Source organism: Hypanus sabinus, unplaced genomic scaffold, assembly GCF_030144855.1.
Source record: "Hypanus sabinus isolate sHypSab1 unplaced genomic scaffold, sHypSab1.hap1 scaffold_781, whole genome shotgun sequence".
Lineage (NCBI taxonomy): Eukaryota > Metazoa > Chordata > Chondrichthyes > Myliobatiformes > Dasyatidae > Hypanus > Hypanus sabinus.
Genome location: NW_026781632.1, coordinates 137,899 through 164,127, shown reverse-complemented (window position 1 = coordinate 164,127; position 26,229 = coordinate 137,899). Strand labels below are relative to the sequence as shown.

The 26,229-nt window shown below is 49.2% G+C and overlaps 1 protein-coding gene across 4 annotated transcripts; it reads left to right on the top strand.

Annotated features, from left to right (window-relative positions):
* Nucleotides 1–30: 30 nt before the first annotated feature.
* LOC132390132 (NACHT, LRR and PYD domains-containing protein 3-like) lies at nucleotides 31–24,992 on the top strand. 4 transcript variants are annotated; one of them, XM_059962727.1, is made up of 12 exons: nucleotides 31–2,029; nucleotides 6,396–6,487; nucleotides 8,255–8,421; nucleotides 13,354–13,525; nucleotides 13,624–13,689; nucleotides 18,871–20,635; nucleotides 22,357–22,443; nucleotides 22,599–22,769; nucleotides 23,069–23,239; nucleotides 23,393–23,563; nucleotides 23,719–23,886; nucleotides 24,051–24,992. In XM_059962727.1, the coding sequence occupies exons 2-12, from the start codon at nucleotides 6,478–6,480 to the stop codon at nucleotides 24,133–24,135; spliced, it is 3,033 nt and encodes a 1,010-aa protein (XP_059818710.1). In that variant the 5' UTR covers nucleotides 31–2,029; nucleotides 6,396–6,477; the 3' UTR covers nucleotides 24,136–24,992. The 4 variants fall into 4 exon arrangements, with proteins under 4 accessions (XP_059818710.1, XP_059818711.1, XP_059818709.1 ...); XM_059962728.1 differs by lacking the exon at nucleotides 31–2,029 and adding an exon at nucleotides 2,077–2,819; XM_059962726.1 differs by lacking the exon at nucleotides 31–2,029 and having other exon boundaries at nucleotides 4,558–6,487.
* Nucleotides 24,993–26,229: the final 1,237 nt, after the last annotated feature.

The window sequence follows — 26,229 nt, the reverse complement described above, 5'->3', positions numbered from 1 at the left end:
AGTTTAGTCAAAAAGTTTCAGTTGCTGGACACTCAAAATAAGGCAGGATATTGAACTAGACAGTGGTTTGGTGGGAGAAGCTGCGATGTGGTTGTAGATGGTCGCCTCTCTGACTGGAGGCCTGTGTACTATACAGTGCTGCAGGGATCAGCGCTGGGTCGGCTGTTCCTTGTCATCAAACCAAACAATCTGGATGATAATGTGGTCAACTGGATCAGCAGATTTACAGATAACGCCAAGACTGGGGATGTAGTGATCAGCATCTATGGAACTGGACAATGTCGATGCTTCAAGCAGACACCCATCAGTGAAATTGGAAACGGAGGGGGAAGAGGACAGATTATGGATTGATTTGAAGGTTCGGGTTGTTGTTCTGTGAAACTCGGTGCTCGGGGCCTGTGTGAGAGCTGCTGCCTGTTCACGCACATTCCTCAGAACAGGGAGCGGCCCCACTCCAGAAATCAAATGCAACCGGGTCTGAAAAAAATACACCCTCAGGCAGGCGCAAGGAAAGTCACTTCAATATCGTACTTAACTCTTTCTGCTGCAGGGAAGAGCGAGATGATCTCTGACATGATTTACCCAGGGTCCCGAACGCGCAACATTAGCAGTTACAGTTGTTGCCCTGGTTGCCGCGAGTTTCCAGCACCTTATGTTTCTCTCAAACTCGAACCGTCTGCAGTTGACTAGAAAATATTCTTCAAGGATTTTTTTTTAAACCGATCTAGGAGACCTTTCCCGGGAAAACGTCTGGCCATTTGGAATGGCCGGAAACCAATTGCACAAGTATTACCGACGGGGTGTGAACCAACAAACATTGCTTGTGAAAAGAGACCCGTTCTTAACTGGGCGAGGGGGTTTCTTGTAAAAATAGTTGTCCGGATGGAACTGCAATAATCTCTAGAGTTAGAGTTAATCAATTCCCCTGAATCGAGAGGCGCTGAGGAAATCTTTGACCAAATTTGTTACAGTTGAGTGTGAATATGTATAGTCCGAGGTGTTTGGATTAATTTCAGCAGAAAGGCCGCTCCCGGTACCTGAACAGGTGAGTGACGTTGGAGCTGAAACTACCTGCACCGGGCAGTCCTGTTTACACACAGGGGGCGGAAGCTCAGACCCTCCCAGAGCCCGGGCTGGATCAAATTCTCAGCCTGGGACTGGCTGGGTTAAACAGAGAAACTCCGCCCCACTTGTTGCGATGAAAGAAAAAGGATCGATCTGGGCGGAAATCCGACAGAAAGTTTAACGCAGCCTGCTTGTTTTCCTCTTTAGGGTTGCTACATTGATCCCACTCCCGCCTCCTCCCGCTGTCAGACCCGTCCTGAGCCGGTGAGAGTCAGTGTGACCCGGACCGCGGCAGTCCCGCTCCACCCCGGCTCACCCGGCCCTGTCCATCTGTAATGAGTGACCACTCCCGCCTCCTCCCGCAGTCAGACCCGTCCTGAGCCGGTGAGAGTTAGTGTGACCCGGACTGCGGCAGTCCCGCTCTACCCCGGCTCACCCGGCCCCGTCCATCTGTAATGAGTGACCACTCCCGCCTCCTCCCGCTGTCAGACCCGTCCTGAGACGGTGAGTGTTAGTGTGACCCGGACTGCGGCAGTCCCGCTCCACCCCGGCTCACCCGGCCCTGTCCATCTGTAATGAGTGACCACTCCAGACTCCTCCCGCTGTCAGCCCCTTCCCGAGCCGCTGAGAGTTAGTGTGACCCGGACCGCGGCAGTCCCGCTCTACCCCGGCTCACCCGGCCCTGTCCATCTGTAATGAGTGACCACTCCAGACTCCTCCCGCTGTCAGACCCGTCCCGAGCCGGTGTGAGTTAGTGTGACCCGGACCGCGGCAGTCCCGCTCTATCCCCGGCTCACCCGGCCCTGTCCATCGGTTCACAGCCGAGCGGCCTCGGGAGCAGCAGCATCGACTCAACTCTCCGTACGGGGAGAACAAACCGGTTCCAGGCCCATTGATGTCACACCCGGATATCAGACTGTTTTCCCGGGACCACACTGATCACCAACCGGTTACGATATCAGAGGTATGTGTTGTCTATGATTCTGCACAGCTATTCAGCGAGGCGAGGCTCTCTTCGGGATCGGGAGTGGATTTAGTGGGAGAAGGGAGTCCTGACGTGTTCGTGCTAACGAGTCCATTGTCCAGATGGATGAAGAGACGCGAGCTGGGTACGACTGAGTGCGAGCAGAAGGAATCTTTCACCCTGGTAGAAACATATGAAATATCCCCCGGGACGGCGACCCGTCACCGCTCTCTCTCGAACAAGAGAAAACAGCAGATGCTGGAAATCCGAGCAACACACACACAATGCTGGAGGAACTCTGCAGGCCAGGCAGCATCTGTGGAGAGACAGTCCAGTCACCTTGGAGGCCCCAGGTCGTGTTCTTTACATCGCGCCATTGGTTCCACCGCTCTTCCCTGGAGCAGAAAGGGTTAAATACAATATTAAACTGCATTCACATCTGAACCACAGTGTCTTGTCGAACCGGTTGGGTTGGATTTCAGCGGAACGGCCGCTCCCTGTTCTGAGGAACGTGCTCTGACGGGCAGCCGCTTACACACAGACACTGAGCACCGAGTCTCAGAGGACAACAAGCCCCACCATTCAAATCAGTCAATCATCTGCCCCCTTACCCTTTCCACTCCCGTCCTGATTAAGGGTCTGTTTACACCTATCCAGAGATGCTGCCTGACCTGCTGAGTTCCTTCCAGCATTCTGTGTGTTGCCATGGTTACGAAAGTTCCGTGTGCGGCGTTCGGCGGGGTAATGGCCCACAGTACCCACACTGTCAGAATGTTCTTGGGGAATTAAGGTGAGTATGATTCAACTTCGGATATTTTTTTTCATATTTATTTCCAACTAAACATTTGTCTGTGCTTTGGATCAGCGAACAAGGAGATATTTGTTTTTTTTTACGCTACTTCTGCTGCTGGTGCTCTTTGTGTTCCTACTGTTTTCTGTTTGCACGAGTGACATTTTCCACCGGTCAGGTGAAGTTTAACATCAGCGCCCAACAGTTTCAAAGCAAGGGTGCGAGATGCAAACTGCAAGCACCGTCTCTGTTTCCGGAATTTCCTATTTCAGACCAATACATCTATTGTTCCTGTGTCGATTGAGGGTGTTTTGACCTCTTCTCCACAATGGCCAGTGGAAGCAAAGACGGACTTGAAGTGATGCAGGGATCCGCATGGGGGAATACGTAATGACATTTTAGATCAGTTCAGCCGTGTTCTCATTATCTACACGGCAGTTTCGATTGGACGGGTGGTCCAATTATGGGTTTTGTTGCGTTGACTGAAAAATCTCTGACAATTCAATTAATGTGAGCTTACTAGCATGTGAAAGGAGATATTATTTTATTTATATAGTTGAACTGACCACAAGCGGTTTGCTTGATTTAATGATTTGCGTTCAGCTTTGTGTGTTAAACGTGTGCCCCAGCTGTATCAAGGTGTCGAACTTCTGACTCATTCAGTGAGCTGGCCAGCACAGTACGGGACCGAGGGACGCGCTCCCCGTTCCCCATCCCTGACTCTGCAGCCTCCACATCTGCCGCGCGCACCGGCCCACCGCCCCGCCCACTGCCCTCGCGCACCAGCTCACCGCCCCGCCCACGGCCCTCGCGCGCACCAGCTCAGCGCCCCGCCCACTGCGCTCGCGCACCAGCTCACCGCCCCGCCCCCTGCCCCCGCGCACCAGCTCACCGCCCCGCCCACTGCCCTCGCGCACCAGCTCACCGCCCCGCCCCCTGCCCTCGCGCGCACCAGCTCACCGCCCCGCCCACTGCCCTCGCGCGCACCGGCCCACCGCCCCGCCCACTGCCCTCGCGCACCAGCTCACCGCCCCGCCCACTGCCCTCGCGCGCACCAGCTCACCGCCCCGCCCACTGCCCTGGCGCGCACCAGCTCACCGCCCCGCCCACTGCCCTCGCGCACCAGCTCACCGCCCCGCCCACTGCCCTCGCGCGCACCAGCTCACCGCCCCGCCCACTGCCCTCGCGCGCACCGGCTCACCTCCCCGCCCACTGCCCTCGCGCGCACCAGCTCACCGCCCCGCCCACTGCCCTCGCGCGCACCGGCCCACCGCCCCGCCCACTGCCCTCGCGCGCACCAGCTCACCGCCCCGCCCACTGCGCTCGCGCGCACCAGCTCACCGCCCCGCCCACAGCCCTCGCGCCCACCAGCTCACCGCCCCGCCCACTGCCCTCGCGCGCTCCAGCTCACCGCCCCGCCCACTGCCCTCGCGCGCACCAGCTCACCGCCCCGCCCACTGCCCTCGCGCGCACCAGCTCACCGCCCCGCCCACTGCCCTCGCGCGCACCAGCTCAGCGCCCCGCCCACTGCCCTCGCGCGCACCAGCTCAGCGCCCCGCCCACTGCCCTCGCGCGCACCGGCTCACCTCCCCGCCCACTGCCCTCGCGCGCACCAGCTCACCGCCCCGCCCACTGCCCTCGCGCGCACCAGCTCACCGCCCCGCCCACTGCCCTCGCGCGCACCGGCTCACCTCCCCGCCCACTGCCCTCGCGCGCACCAGCTCACCGCCCCGCCCACTGCCCTCGCGCGCACCAGCTCACCGCCCCGCCCACAGCCCTCGCGCGCTCCACACGTGGCCAACCCACTGGAGATTTTCAAGCCTCCTCGTCAGCTGTCTGGCTCCACTTCTTCAAGCATTGGCTTGTCCGATCTTCTTGCTATCGGATGCACTCTTAACACTTTCCTTCAGCATCCAGTTTCAAAGTCGTCGATTGTTTTATAATCAGCCTCACTAACAGTCCAGCTCTCACAGCCATACATCGCAACTGGAAATACCATAGACCCGACGCTACGGTTCTTCGTAAACGATGTCATGTCCCTGCACTTTAGAATTTTATCTAAATTTCCCATTGCTGTCCTGTCCAGAAACAAGAGTTTTTTTTTTGTTTGTTTGTTTTTTTTTTAATTTCGTGGCTGCAGTTACCATCTATACAAATCTTTGAACCGACAAAATCTGTTACTGCTTCTACTTCCTTTCCATTTATTACCACGAAGTTGACAGGGCTGGCCAGTGAACTTAATATTGAGGAACAAGTCAACTTTCCCACTTTCTTCTTTCACGCTCATTAGAAGCTTCTGAAGATCCTTCTCACTTTCAGCCATTGGAGTCGCATCACCCGCATGTCTGAGGCTGTTAATGATTGATCCGGCAGTTTTACAATTCCTCCCTCGGAGTGTCAGGCACCCTGAGCCCATAGGCTACTCCTGGACTGATCCCACTTACTGTTATTTAATGATTTATGGTTTCTATATTGCTATATTTCTAACGCTATTCTGGTACGTTGGTTTTCCTGGTGGTCTTCAGTTTTATTCTGAATATTGCAACAAGCGGCTCATGGTCTGAGATTGCCAGAGACCAGAGGAACTGATTTGTTCACTCAATGCGGCGACACTGGGCTGTGAAGGGGTGTTTGTCAAGTTGTCCTTCAGCATTCAGGGTACTGAGTGCAGGAGTTGGGACATTATTTTCTGTGAGATAACATCAGCCCAGTAAGTCCCCTGATTTAACCTTGCCGCAGGACAATTTACGAGCTGCACACCTACACGTCTTAAGACTGGGGTGAAACTGGATCACCCGGAGGATAACCATACGATCGCGGTGAGAAACTGCAAACTCCCAAAAACTTTCAGAAATTGAAACCGGGTAGTTCCAACTGCAAAGAGTTCTGTTAACCACAATCGGGCCGTTTTATAAGTCGTTGGTGAGACTGTGTTTGCAATACAAATTATAGTTCCAGCCACCCCGTTTGAAAAGGCTTGATGAAAGTGGAAGCAGTGCAGGGCTGATTTGTGAGTGTGTTGTCCGGGCCAGAAGGCCTCAGTGCTGGGGAGAGGATGCCACTCTATGTCCTTACTCCCTGATGAAAGTGGAAGCTGTGCAGGGCTGATTTGTGAGTGTGTTGTCAGGACCGGAAGGCCTCAGTGCTGGGGAGAGGATGCCACTCTATGTCCTTACTCCCTGATGAAAGTGGAAGCTGTGCAGGGCTGATTTGTGAGTGTGTTGTCAGGGCCAGAAGGCCTCAGTGCTGGGGAGAGGATGCCACTCTATGTCCTTACTCCCTGATGAAAGTGGAAGCTGTGCAGGGCTGATTTGTGAGTGTGTTGTCAGGGCCAGAAGGCCTCAGTGCTGGGGAGAGGATGCCACTCTATGTCCTTACTCCCTGATGAAAGTGGAAGCAGTGCAGGGCTGATTTGTGAGTGTGCTGTCAGGGCCGGAAGGCCTCAGTGCTGGGGAGAGGATGCCACTCTATGTCCTTACTTCCTGGAATGTAGGAAACTGAGCAGCGACCTTAGAGAAGTGTTTTAAATTATGAAGGGCAGAGGAACCGACTCACTCTGGTTTATTTCTGCTGCAGATAATAGCCAGCAGGTGGTACTTCCTTCCACCCGGAAGGCGGACAAGCAGACGGCAAGCAAGCAACGTCAGTCAGATTCAAAATGGACACAGGTATGCTCACTGGGCTCTTTCTCGTTAAAACTCTGTCATCATGGTACACGTCTAGTCGAATCATCAATAATTCAGAGTAATAAACGTGGGCGCTAAAGGGGCACAAACAGTGATAGCAAACGGTGTCTTTGATCGCACTGGTAAAGCGGCCTTGAGCGATGGAACAATTCATCAGGTCCAGCGCAGGGACCTAACAACGGAAATAGCCGAATAACTCCGGGCAAATCTTCACCTGACTGAAAGGAGAAGGAGCTCTTGGAATAAGGCGGGTGTGGGTAACACTCAGACAGCAATACACCAGCGGGCAATGTAACAGTCCAGGGAGCAGATGGAATTCCTGTCAGTATTTGGGACGCCCTGATGTGGGAAACGCCTCCGACAGCCAGTGAGAGAAACAGATGTTGTTTTCTCTTTGGGAAGGGAAATGCTGAATTCTCCCCGGATTTTTGGGTTGTCGGACAGTGGAGGTGCGGGCTGTTTCCCGCAGTCTGCTTTCTGTGGCCGAGATAAAGAACGGTATATTGTGGGAGAATGGGCTAGGTGCAGGAGACAGCGAGCAGGATAAATTTTAAACAGGGAATCTGAGTGAGCTACCAATATAGGGTGAACGGGATAAAATTGAAACAAGAGAGTAAGTAGAGAAGGCAACACACACAATGCTGGACGGACAGCAGGTGAGGCCGCATCTCAAGAGGGAAATCAACAATCGAGATTTCCGGTTCAGGAATGTTAAGCAGAGACTTTGTATATTGATTTCAAAGATGTCTCGTTGACATAAAGTAGAGTCAGGACTAGAGGAGCATTCTTTTGGGTGAAGGTCTATGACTAGTCGTGTCCGCAAGGGTCACTGCTTCGCCATGCGTCGTGTGTGATGTATATAAATTAGTAATAAACTATGCATTACGCAAAACGATTACAGAATCACATGGGTGGACTGATTCGTCGATTTACAGAAGTTGGCGCTGTCTTGTAAATTTGAGACTGTTGTCGAAATGTTCAGCATCCAATTATAAATATGAACAGACAGTCACCAGGTAAAATGAATTAGGGCAAATATGAGGAGTTGAACTTTGGGAGGTGAACTTCGCGAGTAACGTGCACAGTGTTTGCTGGGACCGTTAGCAAGATTGATGTACGGACGGGTCTTGTGATGGATGTGCTTAGTTTCCTGAAATTGGCAACGCAATTGGCAGCGTGCAACGGCAAGTGGGAGGTGTGAGTATGCATTTTTGAAAATTGTGTTGTATCTGGAAGAATTTTGGTTAAGAAAAACATTTGATATTGTGCACTGATCTGATAAACACATCGCGAGAATCATGTGGGGTGTCTGGAGAGAGTGCAGATGTGTGTAGCAATGATTACAGAATATTGGCTTCCAGAAGAGGTCGAACAAACTCGGGTTGCTTTCTCCGGACCGGTGGACACTGAGACCTTTTCTCAGAGAAATGTGTGAATTCATGATAGGCATAGCTAAGGTAGCTAGTCTGTAACTCAGGGCAAATGTTAAATACCCGAGCGAATAGGATTAAGGTTAGAAGGGAAAGTTCAAAAGGGATCTAGGAAGCATGTTGTCCTTAGAAATAGATCAGTTTCTGGAATGTGCTGCCGAGGGAGGGACTAGAAACGGACTCTCGGCAGCATCGAAGAAACGTTTGAACTCATGCGTCGGCCGGGAACGGAGGGATATTGACCATGTTCCTGAAGAAGGGACTGGTTTAAATTGGCATCGTGTACATCTACTATTTTATGTTCTGTGACTGACTACAGATCTGAACTCGGCCTTCTCCGCCTTCCTGTCAAATTGTGAGGATCACCAACTTTTCCGGTTGACGAGATTCTACAAGGAGCGACTGGAGCAGGCGATTGAGGAGGGTGTGGAGGGAGTCGGTTTCATGTTAATGGGCGATGATCACTTCACCGGGCCAGAGTATCACGTAAGTGAGAGGGAAGTACACTGAGTTTAGATTCTACTGAATTTATCAGACCGACTGAACCGGTGTAACGGCACCTCTGGGCTATGAAAATCCTACAATGTTTCTGGTCAACATCAGGAAAAGTGTTTTCGTTTGCGGATACACTGAGCCTAAATTCACCACTACAATCCCCTGACCAGTTTTCCAAACACTTTCAGTTTTGGACAGGTTAGGATGCAGACAATGATTGACAGGTGACTTTAGTGTGTGACTCTTGACGGACTTTGCAAGTGAACAGAGAACCACTTTACACCTCGCTGTCTGACATCACATCATGCGCCTAATGCTCGACCTGAAGGGCCATTCATTAGCCTGTATTCTCCTGATAAACCTCGGGTTTTTTCACAAATCAAATATATAGTGATTAATTTCTCAGCTCATTTCTCGGGTCCAGCTTAAACCCCATCATCATTGAACCAGGCAGAGCTGAATCTCGTCTCTGTTAAACTGCTGATCCGTTTTGCTGGTTAATATCCCAACATGCCTCTTTGTTCCGTTACTTTCTGATCCTTGTGACTGTTCCACTGTGAGTTTGTAACTACCACCACATGTACTATTATCATTGAAAAAAGCAAAATCGGTATCACTGAAAATATTCCAAGCATCTAAAGCTAACACAGAATTACAAATAAACAGCTTTCCAGTCGTCTTTCTGATACTGGAGTGCATTCACCTATTGCCAGCCAGACCATTCCGAACTCGACATTCCACAGGAGACAGCCGGCAATTTCAATCCAAACCTCTTTCTCAACATTACCACACGTGCACAGAAGATCAGAATTTGCTGTCTGCTCCTCACTGCCAATTCCCAGCTGTCTGCTGACACTGGACCCCTCATGGAGCCTGGCAGTGAAGTGTGAACCTTTTGTGGTTCACCAGCAATTACGCCAGGGAAAATCAACAATGACCCTCTCATACTTCGACCTAGTCGTAGTCGTTGAATACAGTACAGCAACAGGCTCTTTGGTCCATCTAGTCTTCACTGACCTAACTTTTTCTGTGCCTTCAGCTACTCCGTAGTCTCTTCCCTAACAATCGATTCCAAAAACTGATGTCAGGCTAACAGGTCTATAGTATCCTTTCTGCTGTCGCCCACCCTTCTTAAATAGATCAGTAACAGTTGCAATTTTCCAGTCATCGTGGACAATGCCAGAATCTATCGACTATTGAACAACCATTGTCAAAGTCTCCTCAATGTCACCGGCTACTTCCTTCAGAACCTGAGGGTGCATTCCATCAGGTCCAAGAGATTTATCCATTCTCAGACAATTAAGCTTCCTGAGCACCTTCCCAGTCGTAATTTAAGCTACACATTCTTCACTTCCCTGACACTCTTGAATGCCCAGTATACTGCAGACTTCTTCTACTGTGAAGACTGATGCAAAATACACATTCAGTTCCTCTGCCATCTCTGCGTGTCTCACTGCAATAGTTACAAAGTCATTTTCTATTGGTCCCATATCTACCCACAACTCTCATTACACGTTATATACTTAAAAAAAATCTTTAGGTATCTTCTTTGACGTTAGTCCCCAGCTTCCTTTCATAATTCATATTTTCCTGCAAATGTTCTTTTTTAGTTTTCTAGTTTTCTTCTGCAAGCTTTTAAAATCTTCCACATTCCCGATCCCCAAGTGGACTCAACAGCAAGCAGTTCTAAAAAAGCCATGTCTCAGAAAAACTACAAATTACCTCTTTTGATGTCCAATAGTGGCCTGGTGTTTCCAATCCACTATCATTTAAAATCGCCAGCGATTATCATGACGTTGACCTTTGACAACGTCTTTTCTATCTCCTGCTGTAATTTGAAATCCACATCCAGGCTGCTGTTTGGAGGCCTGTATACAACTGCCATTAGGGTCCTTTTACCCTTGCTATTTCTTAACTCAACCCATTGAGTTTCTACACTGTCCGATCCTATCTCAACACATTCTAATGATTCAATATGCTTTCATGTACACAGGTCCACACAACCCCCTCTACCTACTATCCAATCGTTCCGATATACCATATATCCTTGGACTTTCAGCTCCAAATTGCAGCCATATTTTATTCAAGTTTCAGGAATGGCAGAATGTCGTACTTGCAATTATTTAGCTGAATTTCAAGATCGTCTATTTTATTTTTTGTAGTTGTGTGCATTCAAGTATAACACTTTCAGTCGAGCCTTAGTTGTTCTCTGTGGCACCACGCGTCTATTACCCTGTAACTCAAGCCACAGGCTGTTACTGTCCTTACCTCCTGCCTATCCTTTCTATCGTCTATGTTTTCCCCATTCTCAACCCTAACACTCTGGTTCCCAACTCCCCGACAAATTAGTTTAAAATCTCCCTAACATCTCTAATAAACATGACTCTATTCTAATTTCTGTATTCAAAACTTTGATTTATGAAGACCCACGCCCTTAATGTTTTACAACGCTATCTACTTTTGACAACAGTTTCAAGAAATTTTGGATCTCTAATCCCTGATACCTTGGTTTTACCAAACTGCTCAATGCCCTACCAATAAATGTATTCGTGCTATCGTGCTTTTTCCACAAAAAATGCAACAGCTCACACTTGTCCTCATTAAATTCTAACTGACAATTTTAATCCACCCTTTTCCAGATATTCTAAGTCTCGCTGGAAGCTTTGATAACCTTCCTCGCTGTCCCTACTTTGGTGTCATCCACAGGTTTGCTGACCCTCTTTACCACATTATCATACAGTGTTGATGGATGATATAAATGACAGACAACATCAGACACAGCACAGGTCCCCGAAGCACAACACTTACTCATAAGCCTCCAGTCAGAAAGCAAACTTCCACTACCTGTCTTAGCTTCTCTCACAAACCCAATATGTAAACTAACTGACTGTCATGTCATCAATGCCAAGCGACTTAATCGTACTGACCAGGCTCCTATGATGGACTTGTCAAAGGTCTTGCTGCAGTTCACGTAGACAACATCCACTGACTTCATTACTTGCTTGGTAATTTACCCGAGAATCTCTAAGATTGGTTAGACAGGATCTACCAGGTTCACATCAGTATTGACAATTCCTAATCAATCCTTGCCCATCCAAATACTTATATCGATTCTCTTAGAATACCTACCAATAACGTTACCACCACTGGTGTCAGGCTCACCGACCTGAAATTCCCTGGCGTATTCCTACAGCCTTCTCAAACAGCAGAACATTATCTAGCACTCAACACTTTTGTATCGGACGTTTCAAATTTCTTTGCTGGATCTCCCGCAGTCTCTGCACTAGCCTCAGACAAGATGCGAAGGAAAACCCTGGGGATTTGTCCACCCTAATCCACCTCAAGACAGCAAACACCTCCTTATCTGTAATTTATATAGCGTCCATGATTTAACTGCGATATTGGCTCACTCTAAATACTCTGTGTATATCCTGAATAGATACAGTGCCATCCAAAATTTTGGGGACACTGCATGGTCAGTACTTAATCACACCCACTTTGGCAAGTGTCACAGCTTGTAAACTCTTTCTGTAGCCAGCAAAGAATATTTCAATTCCTTCTTTAATTCCTCCCGCTCTATTGAATCATGTCTAACGCAAAGGAAAGCTGGAATGCTGAACAGCCAGACCTGCACCTCTTCCTACCAAATCACATCAATGTTGTAATTCAATGTGCTGATCCACGCTATAAGCTCATCTGCCTTTCCTGCAATAATCCTTGCATTGAAATAATATACAGCTCGGAACATTAGTTTCACCATGGTCACCCTTTAATGTCCTGACTCTGGAAAATGGCGTAACAACATTTTTCCTGCACAGCCACTCCACATGAAGCCTTCCATAATGCACTATCTGATCAGCCACATCGTCCTATTTCAGACCTCACTCGCACGTGGTACGGAGAGCAATCCTGAGAACACAACACTGGAGTTCCTGCCCTTTAGCTTATCATCTAACGAGATAAGCTCAATTTGCAGGACCTCATCACATTTCCATGTCTTGCAATTGGTGCCAACGTGGACCACGACCTCTGGCAACTCATCCTGCCCTTAGGAATGTGTCAGACTCGACGGAAGATATCCCTGACTTTGGCAAGACACCATTCAAAAGTCTCCTTCTGGTAAAGAGAATCTTCAGCCTTTTCTCCTGAACATTGAACTCAGTACAGCTCACCACTTCTCACCCCTTCTGAGTCGCAAATCCAAACTCTGTGCCAGAGGCATAATCTCAGTAGCTTTCCTCTTCTAGGCAACACCCCGAAGCAGAAAGCTGTACACCTGTTACAGAGAAGTTTTCGGTAGTGGTTGCCTATCCCCTTCCCCCCTCCTGACAGTTACACAATTACCTACGGACTGCGCCTTAGGTATATTTCCGTCCCTGAACAGTCTGTCAGTCAAACTCTTAGCATTCTGAATGATCGTGGGGTCATCTAGCCCCAGCTCCAAGTCCTCAGCACAGTCTGCAAGAAGCTGCAGCTGGAGGAAATGCCTGAAGGAGCAGTTGTCAGGCTACCCCTGCCTTGCTGCATCCTGTAGGAAGAGCATTCCACTATTCTGCCTGGCAATCCCACTGTTCTAATCATGAAAAAGAGGTAAAGTATTAACGAAAATCTAACTAAAGCCTCGGCCTCTCCGCACTGAGCCCTCTCTGACACAAATCCTCAACTCCCCACTCTATTTCTGGCTCACTCACGTTATGCGTGCTCTTCTTAAAACTCGTCAAGGGGATAATTACCCCGCCGCCTGTGGCGTGCAGGAACTCCTGACTGACCCGGCTCGCATCTTTTATAATCTTTGCCCCGCTATGAACACTTCAATGGCTGTGAGTGATCTGTAGTGAGTAGAATGTGGTGGGTCAGTCCATGTTCAGTGTAGATTTATACCCATCCCTAAGCTAGCAATATCTTCCCCATTGTTCATTACAGAGCGTGACTGAGCTGGCGGAGAAGGAAAACCGAACAGGCGCTTCCAAACTCCTCCTGGATCTGGTGATGGAGAAGGGCTCGGGGGCTCAGAGGGTGATGTGGGAATCCTTTGTGAAACTACATCACCATTTACCGAAGCTTAGCAGAATACTGAATGAAATACGGGAACGTGGTAAGGTGAACCATACACTGTGTGTTACAGATGTAAATACTGATGAATTTCCAGTCTTACACAGTACATACCTTATGCAGGTTAATCTGTTTGAACAGGTGGCGGCCATTTCGCCGACATGGACACTGAGCGGGGTTTATCTGAAGTGCCCAGACATCTGAAAGGTAAGCGATGGACTGGATATTTCAAAGTCTTTAATTCACTCTGAGTGTCATTGGGAGTAGTCCCAAAAGCAAGACACAGACACTGAACTACCAGGAACAGGACTAGGTGTGAGAAGGAACCAAAGGCAATGGGGCCGAAAGGACACTAGACATGACACAGGCCCCGGACGAGACAATGATTCCGGGCCTGGGATAGGACTTGACGAGGATAGCGGAACCAGGACATGGAACTGGGAACTAGGAGCCTGGTCTAGGACTTGACGAGGATAGCGGAACCAGGACATGGAACTGGGAACTAGGAGCCTGGGCTTGGACTCCGAGCCAGAGACTGAACAAGGACCCAGAACCTGGGTCTTGACTCGGGATCGGACTCCAGAACAAGGCGAGGGCAGGCCGAGGCTACAGGACGAGGAGAGGCAGAGGCAGGGACCAGAGACTCTTGGACGGGACAAGGGAAACTTAGCACAGGACGAAGGAATCCTAGCATAGAACTGGGCAAGGTACTCTTGTACTGAGCGAGGCACAAGACGTGACGAGAACCCAGAACCTTGGTCGAGGGAGAGACAACAGGACTGGGCATGAGACTCCTGGACAAGGGAAACCCAGCAAAGGAGAAGAGAGTCCCAGCACCGGGCTAGGCAAGGTACTCCTGTGTTGACCGAGGCATATGAACATGACAGGAACCTAGAGCTTTAATCGAGGAAGAGACAGGAACATGGAACACAGAGCCGGGACACCTCTTTGGGTACAGGACGTAGGGCCGGGACTCATCACACAGAACAGAAAGCAGGTGCCCTCCTTGAGTACGGGACGCACGGCCGGGACTCATTACACAAAACACCGAGCCTGGACCCCCTCCTTGGGTACGGGAAGCAAGGCCGGGACTCATTACGCAGAACGCTGAACAAGACGCCATAGTTCCCAACGCTAGGTAGCGGCAAATCCGCCGAACCTCCCTAGTGAAGGCGTGGACATAGACAAACAGTTGGAAACAGGGCGAGGCTCAAGACACAGGCAAGACGAAGCAAGGCTCCAGACACAGGCGAGGCGAGACAAGGCAGGTCTCCAGGCGGAAGGTGAAGGGAAGGGAAACAGGCAGGGGGTTTGGACAGAAGCAATCCAGCAGCCAGAGGCTGAATCCTGAAACTATTTATGCGGCCAGCCCAAACAAGAATAAGTTGCCTCAACAGAAACTAGGGATACTCGGAAAACCTGGGATAAGGAACACGACCGGACCGTGAACCGGAATGCTGATTTCACGGACCGGACCTTGACACCGAGAGCCTGCATACCTGTCTTTAGAGGCATGTTTCGAGACTGTCAGTGTTCAGTATACACTCCTTGAGCTGTGGCTGGCGGACGGATAATCATTTGCTTTTTTCAGAACACCGTTTTACCGTCCGGGTCTTCGGCTGTGCACCTGGAGAAATCTATGAGTTTGCTAATCAGACATTTCCGTCAGTCAGAGAAGAAACATAGAATACAGAACACAGAATAGTATACAAATGTGAGGCCCTTCGGCCAATAATATTGTGCTAACTCTTAAATCTTGCCACCCATGTAACATCCCCCCCCCACCTTAACTTACCCCATATACCTGTCAGGTTGTCTCTTAAATTTCACTTGTGTATCTGCCTCCAGCACTGACTCAGGCAGCGCATTCCACGCGCCAAACACTCTCTGAGTAAAGAAAGCTTCCTCTAATGTTTCCCTTGAACCTCCCACCCCTTACATTAAAGCCATGTCCTCTTGTACTGAGCAATGGTGCCCTGGGGAAAAGGCGGTGGCTGTGCACTCTATCTATTCCTCTTAATATCTTGTATACCTCTATCATGTCTCCACTCATCCTCCTTCTCCCCAGAGAGTAAGGCCCTAGCTCCCTTAATCTCTGATCATAATCTATACTCTGTAAACCAGGCAGCATCATGGTAAATCTCCTCTGTACCCTTTCCAATGCTTCCACATCCTTCCTAGTTGAGGCGACCTTAACGGGCCACAGTACACCAAGTGTTGTCTAACCAGAGCTGAATCATTACATCGCGATTCTTAAACTCAGTCCCTCGATTTATAAAAGCTACCACATCGTAAGCTTTCTTATCTACCCTATCTACCTGTGCGACAACTTTCAGGGATCTGTGAACATCTACCCCCAGATCTCTCTGCTCCTCCACTTTACAAGTTTCCTGCAATTTAAGTTGTACACTGCCTTGAAGTTTGTCCTTCCAAAGTGTACCACCTCACACTTCTCCGGGTTGAACTGCATCTGCATCTCAGCCCACTTCTGTATCCTATTAATGTCTCTCTGCTACAGTCCTGTATACTATCCACAACACCACCAACTTTCGTGTCGTCTGCAAGCTTGCCAAACCACCCTTCTACCCCAACATCCAATCACGACAAGTATAGGTCCCATACTGATCCATGAGGGACACAACTAGTCACAACCCTCAAACCGAATGTAGTCCCTCCACCATGACACTCTGCTTTCTGCAGGCAAGCCAATTCTGAATCCATCTGGCCAAACTTCGCTGGATCCCATGCCTTCTGACTTTCTGAATAAGCATACCGTGTGGAACATTGACAAATGCCTTACTAAAATCCATGTAGATCACATCCACGGCACTACCCTCTACTATATGACTGGACACCTCCTCAATGAAATACCATCAGGCTTGTTAGGCACGATCTGCACTTCACAAAGCCATGCTGACTGTCCCTGATCAGACAATAAATCTCGAAATGCCCATATACCCTATCTGTAAGAATCTTTTCCAACAGTTTTCTCACCACAGACGTAAGACTCATTGGTCTATAATTACCTGGACTATCCCTACTACCTTTTTTGAACAAGGGGATAACATTCGCCTCCCTCCAATCCTCCGGTACCGTTCCCGTGTTCCCGTGGATAACGAGTACATAAAGGTCCCAGCCAGACACTCCGCAATATCTTCGCTGGCCTCGTGGGGAAAGTTCCGTCAGGTCCCGGGGACTGACCCGTCCTGATGTATTTTAACAACACCAAAACTTCCTCTTCCTTAATATCAACATGCTCCAGAACATCAACCTCTCTCATATTGTCCTCACCGTCATCAGTTTCTATCTCATTAGTGAATACCGAAGAGACGTATACATTGAGAGCCTCGCTCCCTTCCACAGCCTCCAGGCTCATCTTGCCACCTTTATTTCTAACCAGTCCTTCCTTCACTCCTGTCATCCTTTTGTTCTTCACATAATTGAACAATGCCTTGTGGTTTTCCTTTACCCTACTCGCAAGGGCCTTCTCATGCCGCATTCATCTCCCCTTAGCACCTTCTTAAGCACCTTTCTTGCTACCCTCTGTTCCTCTATAGAACTATCTCATCGTGGCTTCCTGAACCATGCTGTCTTTTTGCACCTGACTAGCTTTTCCACCTCACTTGTCACACATGGTTGCTTCACACTACCATTCTTAACCTTCTTAAACGGGACGAAGATATCCCTAACATCCTGCAAGACATCCCTAATCATCGACCACATATCCTTAGTGCATTTCCCTGCAAAAAAAATCATCTAATTCACACCCGCAAGTTCCAGCTTTACCGCCTCATAAATTGTCCTTCCCCAATTAAAAGAAAATCTTTCCCTCTCTGATTTTATTCTTGTTCATGATAATGGTAAAGGCCAGGGACCGGTGTACACTGTCCCCAGATGCTCACGCACTGAGAGATCTGTGAATTTACCCGGTTTGTTACCTAGTACTAGATCTAACGCTAGTCGGCCTGTCAACATACTGTGACAGGAATCCGTCCTGAACACACCTAAAAAAATCTGTCCCATCTAAACCATCGGAACTAATCAGAGTCAATCAATGCTCGAGCAGTTAAAGTCACCCATGATAACACCCTGTTATTATTGCACGTTTCCAAAATCTGCCCCCCCCCCATCTGCTCCTCGGTATCTCTGCTGCTACTAGGGGGCCTATAGAATTGTCCCAATAGAGTAACTGCTCCCTTCCTGTTCCTGCCTTCCGCCCATACTGACTCCAAAGCGATTCCTGCTGCATTACACAAACTTTCTGTAGCTGTAATAGTATCCCTGACCATTAATGCCACCCCTCTTACCCAACCCCCCCCCCCCCGTATCCCTTATAAAGCACTGGAATCCGGGAATATTGAGAAACAATTCCTGCCAGCTCACATTTCTTTACCTTTGCTCCTCATGCTTCTTGCAAAGAAATACCCGCACTTTAGCCCTTCTGCCTTGCTACCTTTATACACTTTATCCTGCTTCTCTTTATCAAAGCCTGCATATGTTAGATCTGGCTTTACACCATGCAATATATTTGCAGCTCTCCCATGACCCGTATCCTCTTCCACCTCAGGATGTGCTCTGGCACTCTGGTTATCCTCCCCCTGAAAGTATCGTCCAAATCCCCTGAGCAGCAATAGCAAACCTTGCCGCAAGGATGCTAGTCCCCCTCCAGTTCAGTTGCAACACGTTCCGTCGAAACAGGACCCACCGTCCCTGGAATAAGGCCCAATTTTCCAGAAACATGAAGCCCTCCCTCCTGCAGCAACTCCGTAGCCACGTATTTAGCTGCATTATCTCCCTATTTCTAGCCTCACTTGCACGTAGCCGGCTCATCCTGAAAGTCCTGTCCTTCAATTCTGCACCTTTATCCTTAAACCGTCTTTGTGGGACCTCCACCTTCTTCCTATCCACGTCATTGGTCCCTACTTGCACCACGACATCCGGCTACTCACCCTCTTTCTTTACCCTCCTTCCCTTCTGAGCTGAGGATACAGTCTCGGTGCCAGAGACGCAACCACTGCAACTTGTCCCTGGTCGGTCATCCCCACAAACAGTATCCAGAACGGTACGCCCCCCGCACCCACTTCTACCGTCTGCAGTGTTGCAGAGTTCAGCATAAGCTGAACAGTGAAAGCAGTGAAATCCCAACTCCACACAACATTCTCCTCTCCAGAATCACGTGCCCACTTTGTGCTCGCTGGAACACCGGGGAATCTACAAACGCGAACAGCGGATCTGAATTCTGGGACATCGTTCATTTTCACACAATCTTATCTCCGATTTCCCGACCTCACCCAAACTTAACATTTTTTTTTACAAATTAGGGGAAATAAGTGGGTGTTCCGTGTTCATCAGATCAGGCTTTGATCACCTACTTCTGTCCGTCCTCAGATGTTCAACAGAAACACAAGGAGACTCTGCGGACACAGACTGAAACACTGAGAGGGAACACGATCCTGATGAGGGAGAAGGTGAAGGTTTTCCGGCTGGTCGACCGATACGCTCAGCTCACGGTCATTTCTACTGTTCGAGATCGGACACTGGTGGAACACGAGCTGCTGGCAAGAGGCACAGACCACGAGGAGTGGAGACAGAAACATCTGCGCAGCGAGCTGGAGAAAATCCACATTGATCATCTGTTTCACAATAGTTACTCACATAGTTTCCGGGACAAAATGAAAAGATTCATCACACGATCAACTTCGGGATGCTCGGTAGTAATGGCCGGAGTCCCGGGGATCGGGAAAACGACACTGGTACAAAAGATTGTTTACGACTGGGCCACGGGGAAAATATTCCAACAATTCCACTTTGTCTTCTGTTTCAAATTTCGGGATTTAAACTCCATTAACTGCAGAATAAATCTGATGGAACTAATTCTGGATCAGTATCCATACTTTGGGAATTCTCTGAGAAAGGTCTGGAAGAACCCAGAGGGATTGTTGTTTATATTCGATGGTTTAGATGAATTCAAACACAGAATCGATTTTGATGACAGTCGGAGATACACAGAACCCAAGCACCAGCGCCCAGATCCCGAGTGGCGGTGCAAGGTGTCTGACATTGTGTACAGTTTAATCCAGGGCAAGCTGCTCCCAGGGTGTTCAGTGCTGGTGACCACCCGCCCCACTGTGTTACATTTGTTGGAAAAGGCGAACATCAGTGTTTGGACTGAAATCCTGGGATTTGTTGGTGAGGAACGAAAGGAATATTTCATCAGGTATTTTGAAGATCAGACGGTGGCGGAAGCTGTTTTCAAACACGTGCAGGAGAACGAGATCCTGTACACCATGAGCTACAACCCCTCCTACTGCTGGATCCTCGCTCTGGCACTGGGCCCCTTCTTCTCACAAAGATTCAGGGACCCGCAGAGAGTTCCCAAGACCATCACCCAACTGTACTCATACTATATTTACAATATCCTGAAAAACCACGGCCGGGAGATTGAGAACCCCCGTGATGTGTTACTCAGGGTGGGTCAGATGGCCTTCAGAGGAGTGTCCGAGAAGAAGATTGTGTTTACAGACGGAGATTTGATCAACTACAATCTGCAGCCGTCCCAGTTCCTGTCCGGGTTCCTGATGGAGCTTTTGGACAGAGAGGATTCTGCCCAGAGCGTGGTGTACACATTCCCACACCTCACCATCCAAGAGTTTGTAGCTGCAGTCGTACAATTCCTGAAACCACATAGCGGGGATATCCTGAAATTTCTCACTGAAGCCCACAACACGACAGATGGACGATTTGAAGTATTTCTCCGTTTTGTTGCTGGCCTCTCCAACCCAATGACAGCTCGGGGCCTGGAGGAGTTTCTGGGTCCATTTCCTCATCAAACAACCTGCCGGGTGATTGATTGGGTGAAGGAGGAGGTTAAACGCCAGAGTAGAAACACGGGTGACACTGGGAGAAAGAGACTCCTGAACACATTGCACTACCTGTTTGAGTCTCAGAATCGTGGTCTGGCTCAGGACACACTGGAATCTGTGGACACACTTTCATTCACAGGAATGACACTGACACCGATTGACTGCGCGGTCTTGTCTCATGTCATCGGACTCTGTGATACAATAAAACACCTCGACCTGGAGAAATGCAACATTCAGTGTGAAGGAATCCAGCGACTGGGACCCGGGCTGCACAAGTGCCAGGAGTTGAGGTAACTTGACTGATCTCTCACTCTGAACTCTGAAACTGTTCTATTGTGCTGTTTCAAATTTGGTAAAATTGTGGATAGGGTGGTGAAGAAAGCTTTTATTATGATGGCCTTTATAAATTGAGTATAGGAGTTGGGATGTAATGTTAAAATTGTACAAGGCATTGGAAAGGCCGAATTTGGAGTATTGTGTATAGTTCTGATCACCGAATTATAGGAAAGATATCAAGAAAATAGAGAAAGTACAAAAGAGATTTACTAGAATTTTAGCTGGTTTTCAGCACCTAAGTTACAGGCAAAGGCTGAACAAGTTAGGCCTTTATTCTTTGGAGCGGAGAAGGTTGAGGGGGGACCTGATAGAGGTATTTAAAATTATGAGGGGGATAGATAGATAGAGTTGACGTGGATAGGCTTTTTGCATTGAGATTAGGGGAGATTCAAACAAGGGGACATGAGTTGAGAGTTAGGGGGCAAAAGTTTGGCAACACGTGGGGGAGTTTCTTTACTCAGAGAGTGGCAGCTGTGTGGAACGAGCTTCCAGTAGAAGTAGTAGAGGCAGGTTCGTTATGTCCATTTAAAGTAATATTGCATAGGTATACGGACAGAAAAAGAATGGAGGGTTATGGACTGAGTGCGGGTCGGTTGGAGTAGGTGCGAGTAAGCTTTCGGCACGTACTAGAAGGGCCGAGATGGCTGTTACCGTTCTGTAATTGTTATATGCTTCTATATAAATTGCAGTAAATCAAATAATGTGACAAAGAACTGCAGGGCTGCTGAGTAATTACCCAGGATATAAACGTTTTGTGGGATGTTGGTGACTTCAGTCGATAGCGGCCGTTGGTTTAATGGTAGTAAATAACAGGAATGGCCTTGTTTCTGGCTGCCCGTTACACGTCCATTGACAATCTTCCTTCTCACTGTTACTGACACCCAGACCGACACTGACTGCAACTGATGGGTCAAAGCTTCACACAGCCTTCACTGTCAGGAACAAGAGACCATCAGCAGATTGCCCCGGTGAAAAGGAAAGAAATACCATTGAGAGATTGTCCTACCCCACCCTTTTCCGTGCCTCTCTCTCACACTCAGTCTAACTGTGTGACGGCTCACTAGCAGATACCCAGATCCCATTCGGGTACCTCCTCTGCCAATTGTGGACCTCATTTGTGACCCACCCCTCCCGTGCAATCTATTTCTGAATCCCCTCGTTTTGTAGGATTATATTTTCCCATCGGCATACTCCTCTGGGATCTCTTCCAGATCCGCTTCCTTCTGTAGGATGTGTTTTCCTTTCTTCTGTCGGATCACTCTACTTCATTCCCCTTCTTTCTGTAGCTTCAATCTTCCCATCCCTTTACCTTAGCTGGGATCTCCCCTACCGTCTCCCATCGACACTCTCCAGATTCACAAATCTTTCTCACTGTGGGATTTCCTCCCACACTTCAACCCTGCTCTTTCCAACACTCTCAGGTGAGGAACACTTTTCTGACAATCAGGGAATGAGACAGAATACATGGAGTTTACAGTGTCACACCAACAGACTGACCGACTGACTTTCTATGAATCCCCTGGAGCTAGCCAGTGAGGGACATTGACAGTGACGGGAACTCCGATCAGTGATTTACCGAAGGGTTTATTTTTTCCTAACATATCCGAGTAAGAGAAATTCCCTCAGACACTCGGTTTGAATCACTTTGTTCATCAACTTGTCTGTTTTTGTTTAGACTTGGGAAGAATAAACTGGGAGATTCAGGAGTGAAGCTGGTGTCTGCTGCTCTGAGGAACCGGGAGTGTAATATACAGGAACTGTGGTAAGTACCAGACTGTGGGAGATTGTGTTTACAGTCACTGGGTGTTTGACACTGAACATTAATGTGATCAGTAATTGTGTTACCGATTATCACTGGGGATTTGTACCGTCTCCTGTCTCTCTGTGTCCTTCACACTCACTCTTTCTGATCTCCAGGCTGAACAAAGTCGGTCTCACAGATTCTGGAGCCGAGGATCTCGCCTCCGCTCTCAGTACAAACCCATCACTGACAGGTCTGATGCTGAGTGGTAACAAATTGGGAGATTCAGGAGTGAGACTTGTGTCTGCATTTCTGAGGAACCCGGAGTGTAAAATGCAGAAACTGGGGTAAGTACCAGACTGTGGGAGATTGTGTTTACAGTCACTGGGTGACAGACACTGAACATTAATGTGATCGGTAATTGTGTTACTGATAAACAATGGACATTTGTACCGTCTCCTGTCTCTCTGTGTCCTTCACTCCCACTCTCTCTCATCTCCAGGCTGAGGGAGATTGTGTTTACAGTCACTGGGTGTCTGACACTGAACATTAATGTGATCAGTAATTGTGTTACTGATAAACACTGGGGATTTGTACCGTCTCCTGTCTCTCTGAGTCCTTCACCCTCACTCTCTCTCATCTCCAGGCTGTTCGATGTCGGACTCACAGATTCTGGTGCCGAGGATCTCGCCTCCGCTCTCTGTACAAAACCATCACTGACGGAGCTAGACCTGAGTGGTAATAAACTGGGAGATTCAGGAGTGAAACTGGTGTCTGCGGCTCTGAGGAACCCGGAGTGTAAAATACAGAAACTGGAGTAAGTACCAGACTGTGGGAGATTGTGTTTACAGTCACTGGGTGTCTGACACTGAACATTAATGTGATCAGTAATTGTGTTACTGATAAACACTGGGGATTTGTACCATCTCCTCTCTCTGCGTCTTTCACCCTCACTCTCTCTCATCTCCAGGCTGGACGGTGTCGGTCTCACAGATTCTGGTGCCAAGAATCTCTCCAACGATCTGATTATAAACGGATCACTCACGGATCTGGACCTGAGTGGTAATAAACTGGGAGATTCAGGAGTGAAACTGCTGTCTGCGGCTCTGGGGAACGCAGAGTGTAAAATACAGAAACTGTTGTAAGTACCAGACTGTTGGAGATTGTGTTTACAGTCACTGTGTGTCTGACACTGAAAATGAATGTGATCCGTAATTGTGTTACTGATAAACACTGGGGATTTGTACCGTCTCCTGTCTCTCTGTGTCCTTCACCCTCACTCTCTCTCATCTCCAGGCTGAGGGATGTCGGTCTCAGAGATTCTGGAGCCGAGGATCTCGTCTCCACTCTCAGGACAAACACATCACTGACGGAGCTGAGCCTGGGATCAAACTCGCTGACAGACCGATCGGTCCCCGTTCTCCGCCGCCTCATACCGACCCTCACGAGTCTGGAGCTGATCATGTGAGTGTTTGTGTGAGAGTTCAATGCGATAAAATATCAGAGGACCCGGGGGTTTTCTGGTGATATTTGTCTGAGAGTTTTGCTGAAGCATTAACTCCGGTCCCCTGTTACTGACACTGTTGTGTAATCTGTTTATTTCATCTTTATTCTCCCATCTGTTTCAGTCTGGACGTGAATCGGTTCAGTGTGACCGGGAGGAAGGAATTGAAGGAATGGGGAGTCAGAACCGGACTGAGAGTGGCTGTGTGAACATCTGAATGTGCGAATATTCCCGACCGCGGGATGGGGACATTTTAGCAGATTCCTCGTCCTTCCCTTTAACTCCCGCAGTTACCATTAATGGCCGCGCGCAGGGTGTAATTCCCAACGGTTTGAATGGAACTGGCTCCAGTCTCGAACTCGGTGATGTCGGAAGCGTTCCCGCAGAGACGTATTTCCGCCTGTTTTCCAGCGGCGCAGCTTCCGCCGGATGTGCGGGTTCGAGACTCTCCCGGTGAGACCCCGCGGAATCACACATACAGGAGGAGCCCGGGGGCCGGGGATCAGTCTGGCACACCAGTGTCCCGGGATGGGATTATCCCGGGAGAGAATGCTTTTGCTCCCTTGGCTGCATTCTGCATTCTGCAGTCTGGCAGATACAACGATGTTAAATTGACAAAACCCTCGGCAATGACCTTGGATTTGCAGCGATCCCGGACACGGCCCTGAAGTGTGTTTTTATAAGTATCGTTTACGCGATGCAGAGTGACGATGATAAACGAGACTGATTAATGCACCTGTCACGCATTGTCGCCGGTCAGTTAATTCTGTGTGACTGTGAGTGAGTCGGGAACAGTGTGGCGACCCACTTCCTGCGCAGCTGCACTGGGTCACAAATAGCCAGCGCGCCGGAGTATCTCTGACGCCAATTTCCGCCCGGAGACGGCGGACGCTGGGGATTAAATACCAGCTCTGCGAAGTATGAATAAACTAGTCTCGAAACGACTTACCGACTGCGAGTCGTCGTCTCTAGCTCTGAATGTAGTACATCGCTAAAACAGCTTATTTATTCCCGCAAGTCAGCAGTTCACATACTGTTTAATTTGCATTTATCATGATGAAATCAATAAACCGTTGTAACTTCCTGCTTTGGTGTCGGACTTGAGTTTGTTTGAGGTTTCTGCTGCCCCCGCAACCTGTGCACCACAACAGTGGGTCGGAGCTCCTCACATTGACACAGTAGCGTCTCAGCTCCAGGCTGAGGGAGGTCGGACTGGCAGAGTCAGGGTGCCCAGGATCTCGTCTCAAATTAATCCCCATCCTGGCTAACCGACCCCTCCTGTACCCCGCAGACAGTTAATATCGGCTAGAATATCAGACGTGAGTCACTGAGGTCCCGAGTACGAGACGGATGGAGGGTGGAATATGGGCGTGAAACACGGTGAATCTCCCTTCGCACCGTCCCATCACACACTCCCGGGGTCAGACACAGAGTGAATCTCCCTCCACACCGTCCCATCACACATTCCCGGGGTCAGACACAGAGTGAATCTCCCTCCACACCGTCCCATCACACACTCCCGGGGTCAGACACAGAGTGAATCTCCCTCCACACCGTCCCATCACACACTTCCGGGGTCAGACACAGAGTGAAGCTCCCTTCACACCGTCCCATCTCACACTCCCGGGGTCAGACACAGTGTGAATCTCCCTCCACACCGTCCCATCACACACTCCCGGGGTCAGACACAGAGTGAATCTCCCTCCACACCGTCCCATCACACACTCCCGGGGTCAGAGACAGAGTGAATCTCCCTCCACACCGTCCCATCACACACTCCCGGGGTCAGACACAGAGTGAATCTCCCTCCACACCGTCCCATCACACACTCCCGGGGTCAGACACAGAGTGAATCTCCCACCACACCGTCCCATCACACACTCCTGGGGTCAGAGACAGACTGAATCTCCCTCCGCACCGTCCCATCACATAGACCCGGTTGATAAGCAAATTTGACATCTACGGTGGAGAACTAGCCAAGGATGAAATCGAAGATATGGATACTTTTGCAAAAACGAGATCCCACTCCTTGGCGTTCTCATTCACTGTCCGTACTCCTAACGGGACGCCTTCCCTTCCCATCCACTCCCTCGCCTCGCTCTCAATCAAAGGCTATCTTCTCTCATTCATTCCCACCACCTGCAATCCTAACAGGATGCACCACCACCTATTCGCTGCCATCGCCCGAGCACTGTCTGCATTCCAGATAGGATCTACCCCTTCACATTCATTCTCACCGTCCGCACTCCCAATAACCCCACCCCTTCCCATTCATTCTCACCGTCCGCATTCCCGATAAACCC